The 14,388-nt window shown below is 49.4% G+C and overlaps 1 protein-coding gene across 1 annotated transcript; it reads left to right on the top strand.

Moving 5' to 3' along the window:
- Window positions 1-9,257: 9,257 nt before the first annotated feature.
- Window positions 9,258-12,482, top strand: LOC117562075. The gene is made up of 2 exons (XM_034239853.1): window positions 9,258-11,916; window positions 11,990-12,482. The coding sequence occupies exons 1-2, from the start codon at window positions 10,000-10,002 to the stop codon at window positions 12,317-12,319; spliced, it is 2,247 nt and encodes a 748-aa protein (XP_034095744.1). The 5' UTR covers window positions 9,258-9,999; the 3' UTR covers window positions 12,320-12,482.
- Window positions 12,483-14,388: the final 1,906 nt, after the last annotated feature.

Raw genomic sequence — 14,388 nt, forward strand, 5'->3', positions numbered from 1 at the left:
TGAAGATGGTCTTATTGTTTGATATTTAGTTAAGAGTGTACCATTAGTTAATTTTAGTGGTTATAATTAAGAGTCAGAACGTCAAATAGCTTTTTATGGAGAAGTATCTTAGGATTAGGCAATAAGACAAAGTGGTTAGGTTTAGAGGTTAAATTAAGGATAAAATGGTCTATCAATTGAAAAGTATTAACTTAAGTTTAGGTATAAAGTCTGAGTGGTTAAGTTTAGAGGTAAGATTAAAGATTAGGCCCTACATATATTGTATTAGATATATTCAAGTTGTGTACAAAGACTGGACCGATTTAATAAAAACCATGTGTCATTTTAGAATGAAAGTGAGCTAAAGATAAGATTAATTAGAGAGATATTTGTCCATGATAAATGATTTCATGGATTAATGCCGTCACAGGCCCTCCATCTATAGTTAATCTGCCACCATCTAGTGGCGACAGAGGGGAGTGACCGAAAAAAATGTAGAATGCAGATAAGATGCTACATTTATTGCTGAGAAAATGGAGGAATATTAATCTACCCTCCAAAGAAGTCTGTCATAAGACTGGAGGAAAACGCTGTGTGTGTTTTAAGCGGTCAAAATAGCCACATTAAACCGTTGGAATTCTGTTTGAAGATAGAAGGAGTACGCTTTTTATAAAGATTTATATTAAATTAGACCAGTCGTCAGAGTAGTTAGGTATAAGATGATGTACTGATTGATGTAAACTAATTTAGGGTTAGGTATAACATCTAAAAGGTTATGTTTAGGGTAAGATTAAAGATAAGATGCTAAATATATTGCTGAGAAAATTAAAATTAGACTTGAACAGGGAAATTAGTGGATTTTTGTGTTATTATTCTGTCAGTAATCATTCCCATCCCACAATACGTCAGCTAGGTGTATCCGTATGGGAGTTTTGCCTACTAGCTTTGAATAACGTCAACTAGTGGTTCAGGAATGTTCTAATAAGAACTGCAGATCACCAATAACCAATCAAAAATGACCAAAACCATCAAATTAAATAGTGGTGGGAAAGAAAACAAGCGACTCAGTCAATCATACTAAGGTTCGAAGCAAGTCCCCCGTTTCTCCAGGCTCCAGCTAGAGAGGCACGCGCACAAGAGGCATTGTCGGCTCATGCTCTAGCTTAGCATCATGACTGAATCATAAGTGTGTAAAGGTGAAGTAGACAGGGTAATTAAGTTTGAAGGACAGACACAAGGAGGCTAGCTGTAACTACGGCGGACACCTCCCCTTGCCGCAATGGCGGTCTCTGTTTATGGCCCGTTTCCTTTCGTCTTCCCATAGAGGTCCGATAAGAATGGGGGTAGAAATAAAGGTTTCTTCATGACCCGAATTCGATCAGAATGGGGGTAGAAATAAAGGTTCTTTATGACCCGAACCTGGTCAGAATGGGGGTAGAAATAAAGGTCTCTTTATGACCCGAATCCGATCAGAATGGGGGTAGAAATAAAGGTTTCTTTATGACCCGAATCCGGTCAGAATGGGGGTAGAAATAAAGGTTTCTTTATGACCCGAATCCGATCAGAATGGGGGTGGAAATAAAGGTCTCTCTATGACCCGAATCCGACCAGAATGGGGGTAGAAATAAAGGTTTCTTTATGACCCGAACCCGATCAGAATGGGGGTAGAAATAAAGGTTCCTCTATGACCCGAATCCCTACATCGTCATCCAAAGGGGGTCGGCCAGAAAGAGGTTGAAAGAAAGGTCAGGATGAAAAAGTGGGTTAGGGGTTAGGGTTAGGGGTTAGGGTTAGGGGTTAGGTTAGGGTTAGGGTTAGGTTCTGTGTTTGGAGATGCATAACATGAAATGCTTCCTGCCATTTGACACACTTCCTCACAATGGAATTGGTATGTCAGCTTCAAGGAAGGTGCGTGGATATAGTGGGATTAGCGGATTCTGGGTGACAGCCTGCTGATCCTCCTCGTCCCTGAGGTGCTGGAGAGCGCCCTCTGCCTGGGTGACAGCCTGCTGGACCTCTCACATGACTCTTACCCAGCTTCCAGACACTATTTACGGCGTGATTTAACCATGTGCATGGCCCTGGACCCAGCTCTCATCTCCTTGCAAGTGCTGCTTCACAGCATGTGAGGTGCTGGAGAGAGCTCTCTGCCTGGGTGACAGCCTGCTGGTACTCTCACATGACTTGTACCCAGCTTCCAGACACTAATTACGGCGTGATTTAACCATGTGCATGGCCCTGGACCCAGCTCTCATCTCCTTGCAAGTGCTGCTTCACAGCATGTGATGTGCTGGAGAGCGCTCTCTGCCTGGGTGACAGCCTGCACGGCCTCTCACATGACTCTTACCCAGCTTCCAGACACTAATTACGGCGTGATTTAGCATTGTGCATGGCCCTGGACCCAGCTCTCATCTCCTTGCACCCAGCTCTCTCCTCCTTGCAAGTGCTGCTTCACAGCATGTGAGGTGCTGGAGAGCGCTCTCTGCCTGGGTGAGAGCCTGCTGGTACTCTCACATGACTTGTACCCAGCTTCCAGACACTAATTACGGCGTGATTTAACCATGTGCATGGCCCTGGACCCAGCTCTCATCTCCTTGCAAGTGCTGCTTCACAGCATGTGAGGTGCTGGAGAGCGCTCTCTGCCTGGGTGACAGCCTGCACGGCCTCTCACATGACTTGTACCCAACTTCCAGACACTAATTACGGCGTGATTTAACCATGTGCATGGCCCTGGACCCAGCTCTCATCTTCTTGCAAGTGCTGCTTCACATGCTGTGATGTGCTGGAGAGCGCTCTCTGCCTGGGTGACACCCTGCTGGTACTCTCACATGACTTTTACCCAGCTTCCAGACACTAATTACGGCGTGATTTAGCATTGTGCATGGCCCTGGACCCAGCTCTCATCTTCTTGCAAGTGCTGCTTCACAGCATGTGAGGTGCTGGAGAGCGCTCTCTGCCTGGGTGAGAGCCTGCACTGGACCTCTCACATGACTCTTACCCAGCTTCCAGACACTAATTACGGCGTGATTTAACCATGTGCAGGGCCCTGTATCCAGCTCTCATCTCCTTGCAAGTGCTGCTTCACAGCATGTGAGGTGCTGGAGAGAGCTCTCTGCCTGGGTGAGAGCCTGCACGGCCTCTCACATGACTTGTACCCAGCTTCCAGACACTAATTACGGCGTGATTTAGCATTGTGCATGGCCCTGGACCCAGCTCTCATCTCCTTAAAAGTGCTGCTTCACAGCATGTGAGGTGCTGGAGAGCGCTCTCTGCCTGGGTGACAGCCTGCACCACAGCCTCTCACATGACTCTTACCCAGCTTCCAGACACTAATTACGGCGTGATTTAACCATGTGCATGGCCCTGGACCCAGCTCTCATCTTCTTGCAAGTGCTGCTTCACAGCATGTGAGGTGCTGGAGAGCGCTCTCTGCCTGGGTGAGAGCCTGCTGGACCTCTCACATGACTTTTACCCAGCTTCCAGACACTAATTACGGCGTGATTTAACCATGTGCAGGGCCCTGTATCCAGCTCTCATCTCCTTGCAAGTGGTGCTTCACAGCATGTGAGGTGCTGGAGAGCGCTCTCTGCCTGGGTGACACCCTGCTGGTCCTCCTAGTCCCTTTTACCCAGCATTCACACACTAATTCCTGGGTAAGAAAGCCATGTGCATCACCCTGGATCTCTGCCTGTGAGTGTGGGACCCTGCTTACAGCAGTGAACCTGCATGACAAACATATGAATCAGGCATTTCAACACTATTCACTATCATGGGGCTATATAAATCAAATTGCGGGTAATTAGGAGCACAATTGTACCTTTTACTATTTAAATGTATTTGTATTATATATGTTTTGGCTATTAAAGTGACATTTCTGGGTGACTTTGTCAGTTTATGGAGCTTAGTCCACAATTCCCGGAGGTTCTGGGCCGAATTTGGGAGCTCATCGGCGGCCTGCCAAGCACTCCCAGCCGTGGAAAGCAAAAAAAAGTAAATAAAACGGTCAATTACATGTTAAAATAATCAACAATGAAGTTCCTGTCCATTTCATGTACATTTCCTCGTGTCCATTTCATGTACATTTGATGGGGGAGTCACATTTGGATGAAAGTGACCCAATTCCCGGAGGTTCTGGGCCGAATTTGGGAGCTCACATGCGGCCTGCCGTGCACTCCCAGCCGTGGAGAGCAAAAAAAAGTAAATAAAACGGTCAATTACATGTTAAAATAATCAACAATGAAGTTCCTGTCCATTTCATGTACATTTCCTCGTGTCCATTTCATGTACATTTGATGGGGGAGTCACATTTGGATGAAAGTGACCCAATTCCCGGAGGTTCTGGGCCGAATTTGGGAGCTCATCGGCGGCCTGCCGTGCACTCCCAGCCGTGGAGAGCAAAAAAAAGTAAATAAAACGGTCAATTACATGTTAAAATAATCAACAATGAAGTTCCTGTCCATTTCATGTACATTTCCTCGTGTCCATTTCATGTACATTTGATGGGGGAGTCACATTTGGATGAAAGTGACCCAATTCCCGGAGGTTCTGGGCCGAATTTGGGAGCTCATCGGCGGCCTGCCGTGCACTCCCAGCCGTGGAGAGCAAAAAAAAGTAAATAAAACGGTCAATTACATGTTAAAATAATCAACAATGAAGTTCCTGTCCATTTCATGTACATTTCCTCGTGTCCATTTCATGTACATTTCCTCGTGTCCATTTCATGTACATTTCCTCGTGTCCATTTCATGTACATTTCCTCGTGTCCATTTCATGTACATTTCCTCGTGTCCATTTCATGTACATTTGATGGGGGAGTCACATGTGGATGAAATTGACCCAATTCCCGGAGGTTCCGGGCCGAATTTAGGAGCTCATATGCGGCCTGCCGTGCACCCCCACCCGTGGAAAGCAAAAAAAAGTAAATCAAACGGTCAATTATATCTTAAATTCATCAAAAACTACGTTTTTAAAAATTCTCGAAAAACGGCTAAGTGCCAACGGGTGAGGGGACCAACCCTTCGGCGCTTCGGGCGGAAGCCCCGGAGACATTTCCACTGACCCGTTGCACTTTTCAACGGAGAGGGGAAGTGAGACCTCCCCTCCTCCGTTAACAATTTTCATTCAACTTTTCCAAGCTACCTTCTGCACGAAATCGGAAACCCGGTTTTTGAGAGCACTTAGAAAAAAACAGCCTATTTCTCATGATGGGGAAATCATGGAGGAATGCATCCGATGAGTGAGCACTTTGGATCGGATACAACGAGACACTATTTTCGGACACAATTGTTGCCTGGAGGACCCCCAATCACGGTTCTTACAAAACTTTAAGTTTTTGAACTGGCCTCTGGAGGAATGCAAGGGGAGTTTCGACGGAATAACGAGACACTATTTTCGGACACATTTTCACCATTTTAACCCCTTTTTATGGTTCTTCCAAAAGTTAACTTTAACTTATTTTGCCTCTGGAGGAATGCAAGGGGAGTTGCCAGGGGACTCTACCTGCATTATGAGGCACTATTTTCGGACACATTTTCACCATTTTCACCCCTTTTCTGCGGTTCTTCCAAAAGTTAACTTGAACTTTTTCTGACTCTGGAGGAAGGTGGGGTGAGTTGTCAGGGGACTCTACCCGCCTTAGGAGGCACTATTTTCGGACACATTTTCACCATTTTCACCCCTTTTCTGCGGTTCTTCCAAAAGTTAACTTGCACTTTTTCTGACTCTGGAGGAAGGTGGGGTGAGTTGTCAGGGGACTCTACCCGCCTTAGGAGGCACTATTCCCGGACACATTTTCACCATTTTCACCCCTTTTCTGCGGTTCTCCCAAAAGTTAACTTGCACTTTTTCTGACTCTGGAGGAAGGTGGGGTGAGTTGTCAGGGGACTCTACCCGCCTTAGGAGGCACTATTCCCGGACACATTTTCACCATTTTCACCCCTTTTCTGCGGTTCTCCCAAAAGTTAAGTCAGACTTTTTTCCTGATTTCTCACTGATCGAATGGCAAACGCGACCCGCCATCGGAGGGCCTCCGCCGGCCCGGCCTCGTGCCGGTGCTCTGGCGGTCGGTTCCTCCGAACTGCGGGTTCGACTCTGATGGCCGGGAGGGTGTGCTGCGTGGGGTGTGGGTAACCCTGCGTGTCTCTTCCCTCCCGGGCCGCCCGATATGAAGCGTGACCGAGACGAACCGTCTGACTCAGGGGTCCCACCACGGGTCCCGCGGCGGGACGGAGGTTCCAGCCGCGGTGCGCCCGGCAAACACTGTCGTTTCTCGAACCCTCCACTGTTGCATAGCGGCCTTCGTCGGCTGCGGCATTCAGCAATTGGCCTTGCTCCGGGCACCGGTTCCCAAGGGGGCTAACGTTCGGTGGCTTCACATGATATAGGGTCGACCCTACTTCATCACAGGCTTACCTATATGATCCTGCGTAAACAGAGCAACACTCGAGGGGAGGGCCCTGGCTGTTTCGGCAGCCTCCGCTCCTCTCTTCTCTCCCTACCCAAGGCGAGCTCGTGCTCCCGCTGTAAAAGGCAAATGCGCGGGCACCCCACCGCCACTCTCTCTGAGCCTGGCTCCCGAGCAGGGCGTTCTCCCCGGCAACCCGCCAGCAGATGAAAAACACCCACCTCTCCGCCTCTTCCGAGGGAACCGCGCGGGGGGGTCTGCTGGAGGCTCATGCCGGGTGCTCCGTCCTGCGTTTCACCCACCCAGACCCGGCTCGAAAACTCGGAACTCGGAACTCGGACTCCAGCGCGGTGTGGCGGCCTCGCCCTGGCCGCCCACCGTGCGCCCTCCGGGGTACCTACTCTCATGCCCCCTCCCACCACGGGTCTGCTGTGTATCAGCGAATTTGACCCACCATTGGATGGCCTCTGCCGACCCGGCCTAGTGTCTGTGGTCTGGTGGTTGGTTCCTCCGAACTGTGGGTTCGACTCTGATGGCCGGGAGCGTGTGCTGCGTGGGAGGGGTAACCCTGCCTGTCCGGATACATTTTATCCACCCAGACCCGGCTCGAAAACTCGGAACTCGGAACTCGGACTCCAGCGCGGTGTGGCGGCCTCGCCCTGGCCGCCCACCGTGCGCCCTCCGGGGTACCTACTCTCATGCCCCCCTCCCACCACGGGTCTGCTGTGTATCAGCGAATTTGACCCACCATTGGAGGGCCTCTGCCGACCCGGCCTAGTGTCTGTGGTCTGGTGGTTGGTTCCTCCGAACTGTGGGTTCGACTCTGATGGCCGGGAGCGTGTGCTGCGTGGGAGGGGTAACCCTGCCTGTCCGGATACATTTTATCCACCCAGACCCGGCTCGAAAACTCGGAACTCGGAACTCGGACTCCAGCGCGGTGTGGCGGCCTCGCCCTGGCCGCCCACCGTGCGCCCTCCGGGGTACCTACTCTCATGGCCCCCTCCCACCACGGGTCTGCTGTGTATCAGCGAATTTGACCCACCATTGGAGGGCAACCCTGCGTGTCCGGATAGATTTTATCCACCCAGACCCGGCTCGAAAACTCGACTCTGATGCCTTTCCGAACCGAAGCGTTACAGAGCCGAATCCTCAGGGGTCCCATTTTGCATGAATGATGGAAATAAACACAGACAGCTATTTTACAGGACTTGATGGTAGGTGTATTTTCACTGCTTTTTGGAAATACACCAAATGTGTTTGAAGAAGCTCATTAATGCCCATGTGATGTTGTCCAGAACATTACGGAGCTTCATTTAACCACATATATTACCAGGGGAACTGTACTGGAACCTCCCCACCTCTGCCGGGGCACTAAGTAAGGTCTTACTTGGATGTCCTTATGTGTTTAGTTAAAGTGCTGTGAATAAGGCCGACTATGGTCAGAGTGCTGTGAATAAGTCCGACTATGGAGTCCGATGTGCGGACTGTAAAGCACCGCAAAATAGACCCCCTTATATATAACCAGGGCCATGGTAACATCCGGTACAGGAGGGTGGGTGCTGCTGCTGTGAATAAGTCCGACTATGGAGTCCGATGTGCGGACTGTAAAGCACCGCAAAATAGACCCCCTTATATATAACCAGGGCCATGATAACATCCGGTACAGGAGGGTGGGTGCTGCTGCTGTGAATAAGTCCGACTATGGAGTCCGATGTGCGGACTGTAAAGCACCGCAAAATAGACCCCCTTATATATAACCAGGGCCATGGTAACATCCGGTACAGGAGGGTGGGTGCTGCTGCTGTGAATAAGTCCGACTATGGAGTCCGATGTGCGGACTGTAAAGCACCGCAAAATAGACCCCCTTATATATAACCAGGGCCATGGTAACATCCGGTACAGGAGGGTGGGTGCTGCTGCTGTGAATAAGTCCGACTATGGAGTCCGATGTGCGGACTGTAAAGCACCGCAAAATAGACCCCCTTATATATAACCAGGGCCATGGTAACATCCGGTACAGGAGGGTGGGTGCTGCTGCTGTGAATAAGTCCGACTATGGAGTCCGATGTGCGGACTGTAAAGCACCGCAAAATAGACCCCCTTATATATAACCAGGGCCATGGTAACATCCGGTACAGGAGGGTGGGTGCTGCTGCTGTGAATAAGTCCGACTATGGAGTCCGATGTGCGGACTGTAAAGCACCGCAAAATAGACCCCCTTATATATAACCAGGGCCATGGTAACATCCGGTACAGGAGGGTGGGTGCTGCTGCTGTGAATAAGTCCGACTATGGAGTCCGATGTGCGGACTGTAAAGCACCGCAAAATAGACCCCCTTATATATAACCAGGGGCACGAGTTTCTTGAGGGTGTAATCATCTGGGTTTAGTCCGTGGGGGAGTGCTTAAGTTCGGGGGCCCGGGGTCCCAAGGTGCTCGAGGTTATGGAAGTACTTATGTCAGGGAGATATGCTGGAGGTCTGTAGTCCGTGTTTTGGGGCTCTGTGAGCGGCCAATAAAATGAAGTTCCTGTCCATTTCATGTACATTTCCTCGTGTCCATTTCATGTACATTTCCTCGTGTCCATTTCATGTACATTTCCTCGTGTCCATTTCATGTACATTTGATGGGGGATTCACATGTGGATGAAATTGATGAAAACTACGTTTTTAAAAATTCTCGAAAAACGGCTAAGTGCCAACGGGTGAGGGGGGCAACCCTTTGGCGCTTCGGGCGGAAGCCCCGGAGACATTTCCACTGACCCGTTGCACTTTTCAACGGAGAGGGGAATTGAGACCTCCCCTCCTCCGTTAACAATTTTCATTCAACTTTTCCAAGCTACCTTCTGCACGAAATCGGAAACCCGGTTTTTGAGAGCACTTAGAAAAAAACGGGCTATTTCTGATGATGGGGAAATCATGGAGGAATGCGTCCGATGCGTGAGCACTTTGGATCGGATACAATTGTTGCATGAATGACCCCCATCATGGTTCTTACCAAACTTTAAGTATTGATTCCTCTGGAGGAATTCAAGGGGAGTTACCACGGAATAACGAGACACTATTTCCGGATTCATTTTATCCATTTTCACCCCTTTTATGCGGTTCTTCCAAAAGTTAACTTGAACTTTTTCTGACTCTGGAGGAATGTAGTGTGAGTTGTCAGGGGACTCTACCCGCCTTATGATGCACTATTTTCGGATACATTTTATCCATTTCACCGCTTTTCTACGGTTCTCCAAAAAGTTAACTTTGACTTTTTCTGACTCTGGAGGAATGTATGGTGAGTTGTCAGGGGACTCTACCCGCCTTATGAGGCACTATTTCCGGATACATTTTATCCATTTTCACCGCTTGTCTACAGTTCTTTCCAAAAGTTAACTTTAACTTTGTCTGACTCTGGAGGAATGCAAGGGGAGTATAAATTGGACTCTTCTTGCCGTTTGTCTTGTCAAAATAGAGGGGTGTGTTTGAGGGGAGGGCCTTGGTCCTCTCTTTTCTCCCTCCCCGAGACCAGCTTGTGCTCTCGCTGTAAAAGGCAAATGCGCGGGTACCCACTGCCACTCACCCTGAGCCTGGCTCCCGAGCAGGGCGTTCTCCCCGGCAACCCGCCAGCAGATGAAAAACACCCACCTCTCCGCCTCTTCCGAGGGACGAGGGAACCGCGCGGGGGGGTCTGCTGGAGGCTCATGCCGGGTGCTCCGTCCTGCGTTTCACCGGGACCCGGCTCGAACACTCGGAACTCTGACTCCAGCGCGGTGTGGCGGCCTCGCCCTGACCGTCCACCGTGCGCCCTCCGGGTACCCGATTCCTCTGCCTCCTCCGGGGGCAGGTGCGATGGGTTCAATGCTTTCTTCCCCCGGGACGGAGCGCCCGGAAGGTACTGTTATCCCCACGTTGTCGTACCCAAAACTGTCTTGTGAAAATGTGAATGAAAAGCCCATATGCACTCTGTGTTCGAACACATTTAAATACGATATGCCTCCAAAGTGTCCGCTGTGCAAGAAGCCCTACCTAGCTCTGAGTAAGCACCTGAAAAACACGCACCGTGTGTACAACACCAAGGAGAGGAGCATCATTCTATCAATTGCAAATGGAAGGATCAATATAAGGTGCCATGCCTGTATTATTGTCGGATGCGAATATCACGGTACCAGACTTGACCGCCATCTAATCAAAGATCACAGAGAGCTATCCCCGGAGGAGGTACGTGTGGCCCTTCGTAAGATCAAGAAAAAAGTAGCAATGGATAAGCTACAGGCTCTCCGGCAAAGTATCCCTGCTATAGAAATGAGAACCGCTGTGGATGATGTATTTGATACAGATGAGGACGTTCTGGGACACCCTCCAGCCCTCTCCCCACATACGGTCTGTGAAAACCAGTACTGTCGGGAAACAAGTGCTGAGAGGGACATTCTTTTGAATGAGGTGAGGACCCTGCGCTACAAGCTGCAGAAGCAACTAAATACAAATCAACCGAGGGCCGAGACACACACTGAGTTTATTGAAGATGAATCAGTGGCTGTAGCTTCCTGCAGCACGACCACGGCTGAACAATCGGTCCCTCCCCATTTCTCCCCCGGGTCCTCTGGAAAGGGACGCGGGAATACAATGCGGAAGATCAAGCTACCTGGACTCATGGAGGAGTACATCAAAGCTTACGGGGAACATCTCAATGGAATCGACCCTACGCCAAAGCAGAGAGAAAATACAATTTCAAGGGTCAGCCGTATCAAAACATTCATCCTGTATATGATACACGATCGTACACTCATGTGCAATTGGCTGTTCCTTAGAGATGTGAAAAGGATCCGTTCCTGGCCCCAAAGCTTAATGGATTCTGGGAAGAAAGTCACAACGGCTGCCTTTTACCTGAAAAATGTGGCACATTTTGTGAATTACATGTGTGACGCACCATGTCAGTGGACCCGGATAAATCGAAAAGATTTGCGCTATATCACGCAAGAGGTGAAGTCCGGCCTGCGGTCCCTGAAGCGAAAGGTAGTGGTACACCAAATGGCTGTGAAGCGGAACAAAATAGACAATCTGCCATGCCAGGCAGACCTTTTGTCCTGCATGACTGCTGCTAAGAGGCGCATTCCAGAACTTCTTGAACAGATGGCAATCAATCCAACCAACGCAACACGTTACTTGCTTTATGGGTACATCACTCTCAATTGGAGCTGCCTCTACGGTCATCGCCCGGGTGTGTACGCCAACCTCACTAATGCTGAATTCATAGATGCGGGAAAACGGGGGAATGAATATGGCTATTTAATTCACGTCAAAGAACACAAGACGGCCAATGCGTTTGGGGAAGCGCAATTGCACCTGTCAAAACAGGAGTTCGATTGGATGAAGAGGTGGATGGAGATAAAACAAACCTTACCCTGTAGGCATAGCAAATTCTTCCTGTTCACAGAGGGGAGAGGACCCTCACAAAATTTAAGCCGCGACTTGAGAATGGCATGGAAAGATGTTGGGCTTCAAGGTACCATCACGTTCACAGAGCTCCGCACTGCCCTCGCTGACAATGTAAGTAGAATATAACATATTGTCTGGTTGCATCCCGCATGACACAAGTTACATCCACTAATTTTTTTTTCAGGCCAAGAAGTTCCATGAACCGGTGAACCGTAAAAAGCTATCCGACTTTATGTGCCACAATACGCATACTGCTGACAGGTTTTATGCATTCATGCCGGACATAAAGGAGGCTGCGGAGATACGCAACATGTTTACTGACTCATTGGTTGCAGCAGCTAAATCTGGAGCAGAAGCAGCGGTTCAAGCAGGAGCTGAAGCTGAAGAATCATCCTCAGAAATAGACATTTGCTCAGGGGACACAAGCAGCTCTGATGAGGCCCTTAGCACCGTTATATACAATGACACCACAGAATTGTCGTCTTCCACAGACGAGGAATTAAATCGGGATTAAAGGAATAGTCAACAGTCGAGGAGAATGGAAGTGGACCAAAATGTACAGAGTTTAGACATTCACGTGTGCAAATACCTGTATGTTAATGTTTCTATGTTCTATGTTCTATGTTGTATTTATGTGTTTAAATAAAGTCATTTTACCACAAAACATAATTGTGAAACTCCTTCAAGGTCCCCAGGGGCATGTGGTTCTGGTGGGTGAGTTTAGTCCGAGTGAGGATGGCTCAAGTGTGGGAGGATGTGTAAGGCAGACGAGGGTAAAACAAGTTAAAGTGTGAACCTCCAGCAGGGCAGGTGGTGCTGCTGTGAATAAGTCCGACTATGGATGCCGATGTGCGGACGGTAAAGCACCGCAAAATACACCACCTTTAAGTATTACCAGGGCCATGAGAACATCCTCCACAGGAGGGTGGGTGCTGCTGTGAATAAGTCCGACTATGGAGTCTGATGGTCGGACTGTAAAGCACCGCAAAATAGACCCCCTTATAGGTTACCAGTGCCATGAGAACATCCTCCACAGGAGGGTGGGTGCTGCTGTGAATAAGTCCGACTATGGAGTCTGATGGTCGGACTGTAAAGCACCGCAAAATAGACCCCCTTATAGGTTACCAGTGCCATGAGAACATCCTCCACAGGAGGGTGGGTGCTGCTGTGAATAAGTCCGACTATGGAGTCTGATGGTCGGACTGTAAAGCACCGCAAAATAGACCCCCTTATAGGTTACCAGTGCCATGAGAACATCCTCCACAGGAGGGTGGGTGCTGCTGTGAATAAGTCCGACTATGGAGTCTGATGGTCGGACTGTAAAGCACCGCAAAATAGACCCCCTTATAGGTTACCAGGGCCATGAGAACATCCTCCACAGGAGGGTGGGTGCTGCTGTGAATAAGTCCGACTATGGAGTCTGATGGTCGGACTGTAAAGCACCGCAAAATAGACCCCCTTATAGGTTACCAGTGCCATGAGAACATCCTCCACAGGAGGGTGGGTGCTGCTGTGAATAAGTCCGACTATGGAGTCTGATGGGCGGACTGTAAAGCACCGCAAAATAGACCCCCTTATAGGTTACCAGTGCCATGAGAACATCCTCCACAGGAGGGTGGGTGCTGCTGTGAATAAGTCCGACTATGGAGTCTGATGGTCGGACTGTAAAGCACCGCAAAATAGACCCCCTTATAGGTTACCAGTGCCATGAGAACATCCTCCACAGGAGGGTGGGTGCTGCTGTGAATAAGTCCGACTATGGAGTCTGATGGTCGGACTGTAAAGCACCGCAAAATAGACCCCCTTATAGGTTACCAGTGCCATGAGAACATCCTCCACAGGAGGGTGGGTGCTGCTGTGAATAAGTCCGACTATGGAGTCTGATGGTCGGACTGTAAAGCACCGCAAAATAGACCCCCTTATAGGTTACCAGTGCCATGAGAACATCCTCCACAGGAGGGTGGGTGCTGCTGTGAATAAGTCCGACTATGGAGTCTGATGGTCGGACTGTAAAGCACCGCAAAATAGACCCCCTTATAGGTTACCAGTGCCATGAGAACATCCTCCACAGGAGGGTGGGTGGTGCTGTGAATAAGTCCGACTATGGAGTCTGATGGGCGGACTGTAAAGCACCGCAAAATAGACCCCCTTATAGATTACCAGGGCCATGAGAACATCCTCCACAGGAGGGTGGGTGGTGCTGTGAATAAGTCCGACTATGGAGTCTGATGGGCGGACTGTAAAGCACCGCAAAATAGACCCCCTTATAGGTTACCAGGGGCACGAGTTTCTTGAGGGTGAAATCATCTGGGTTTAGTCCGTGGGGGAGTGCTTAAGTTCGGGGGCCCGGGGTCCCAAGGTGCGCGAGGTTATGGAAGTACTTATGTCAGGTATATATGCTGGAGGTCTGTAGTCCGTGTTTTGGGTCTCTGTGAGGGGCCAAAGTGAGGTGGTTTTCCCGGTGTATGTCATGGAAGTCTGAGATAGCCTGTTTGCCCATGTCAAATCTTATTATGAGGCACTATTTCGGGATCCATTTTCACCATTTTAATCCCTTTATCTGGTTCTTCCAACAGTTAACTT

The sequence above is a fragment of the Gymnodraco acuticeps genome, unplaced genomic scaffold (genome assembly GCF_902827175.1).
Source record: "Gymnodraco acuticeps unplaced genomic scaffold, fGymAcu1.1, whole genome shotgun sequence".
Classification (NCBI taxonomy): domain Eukaryota; kingdom Metazoa; phylum Chordata; class Actinopteri; order Perciformes; family Bathydraconidae; genus Gymnodraco; species Gymnodraco acuticeps.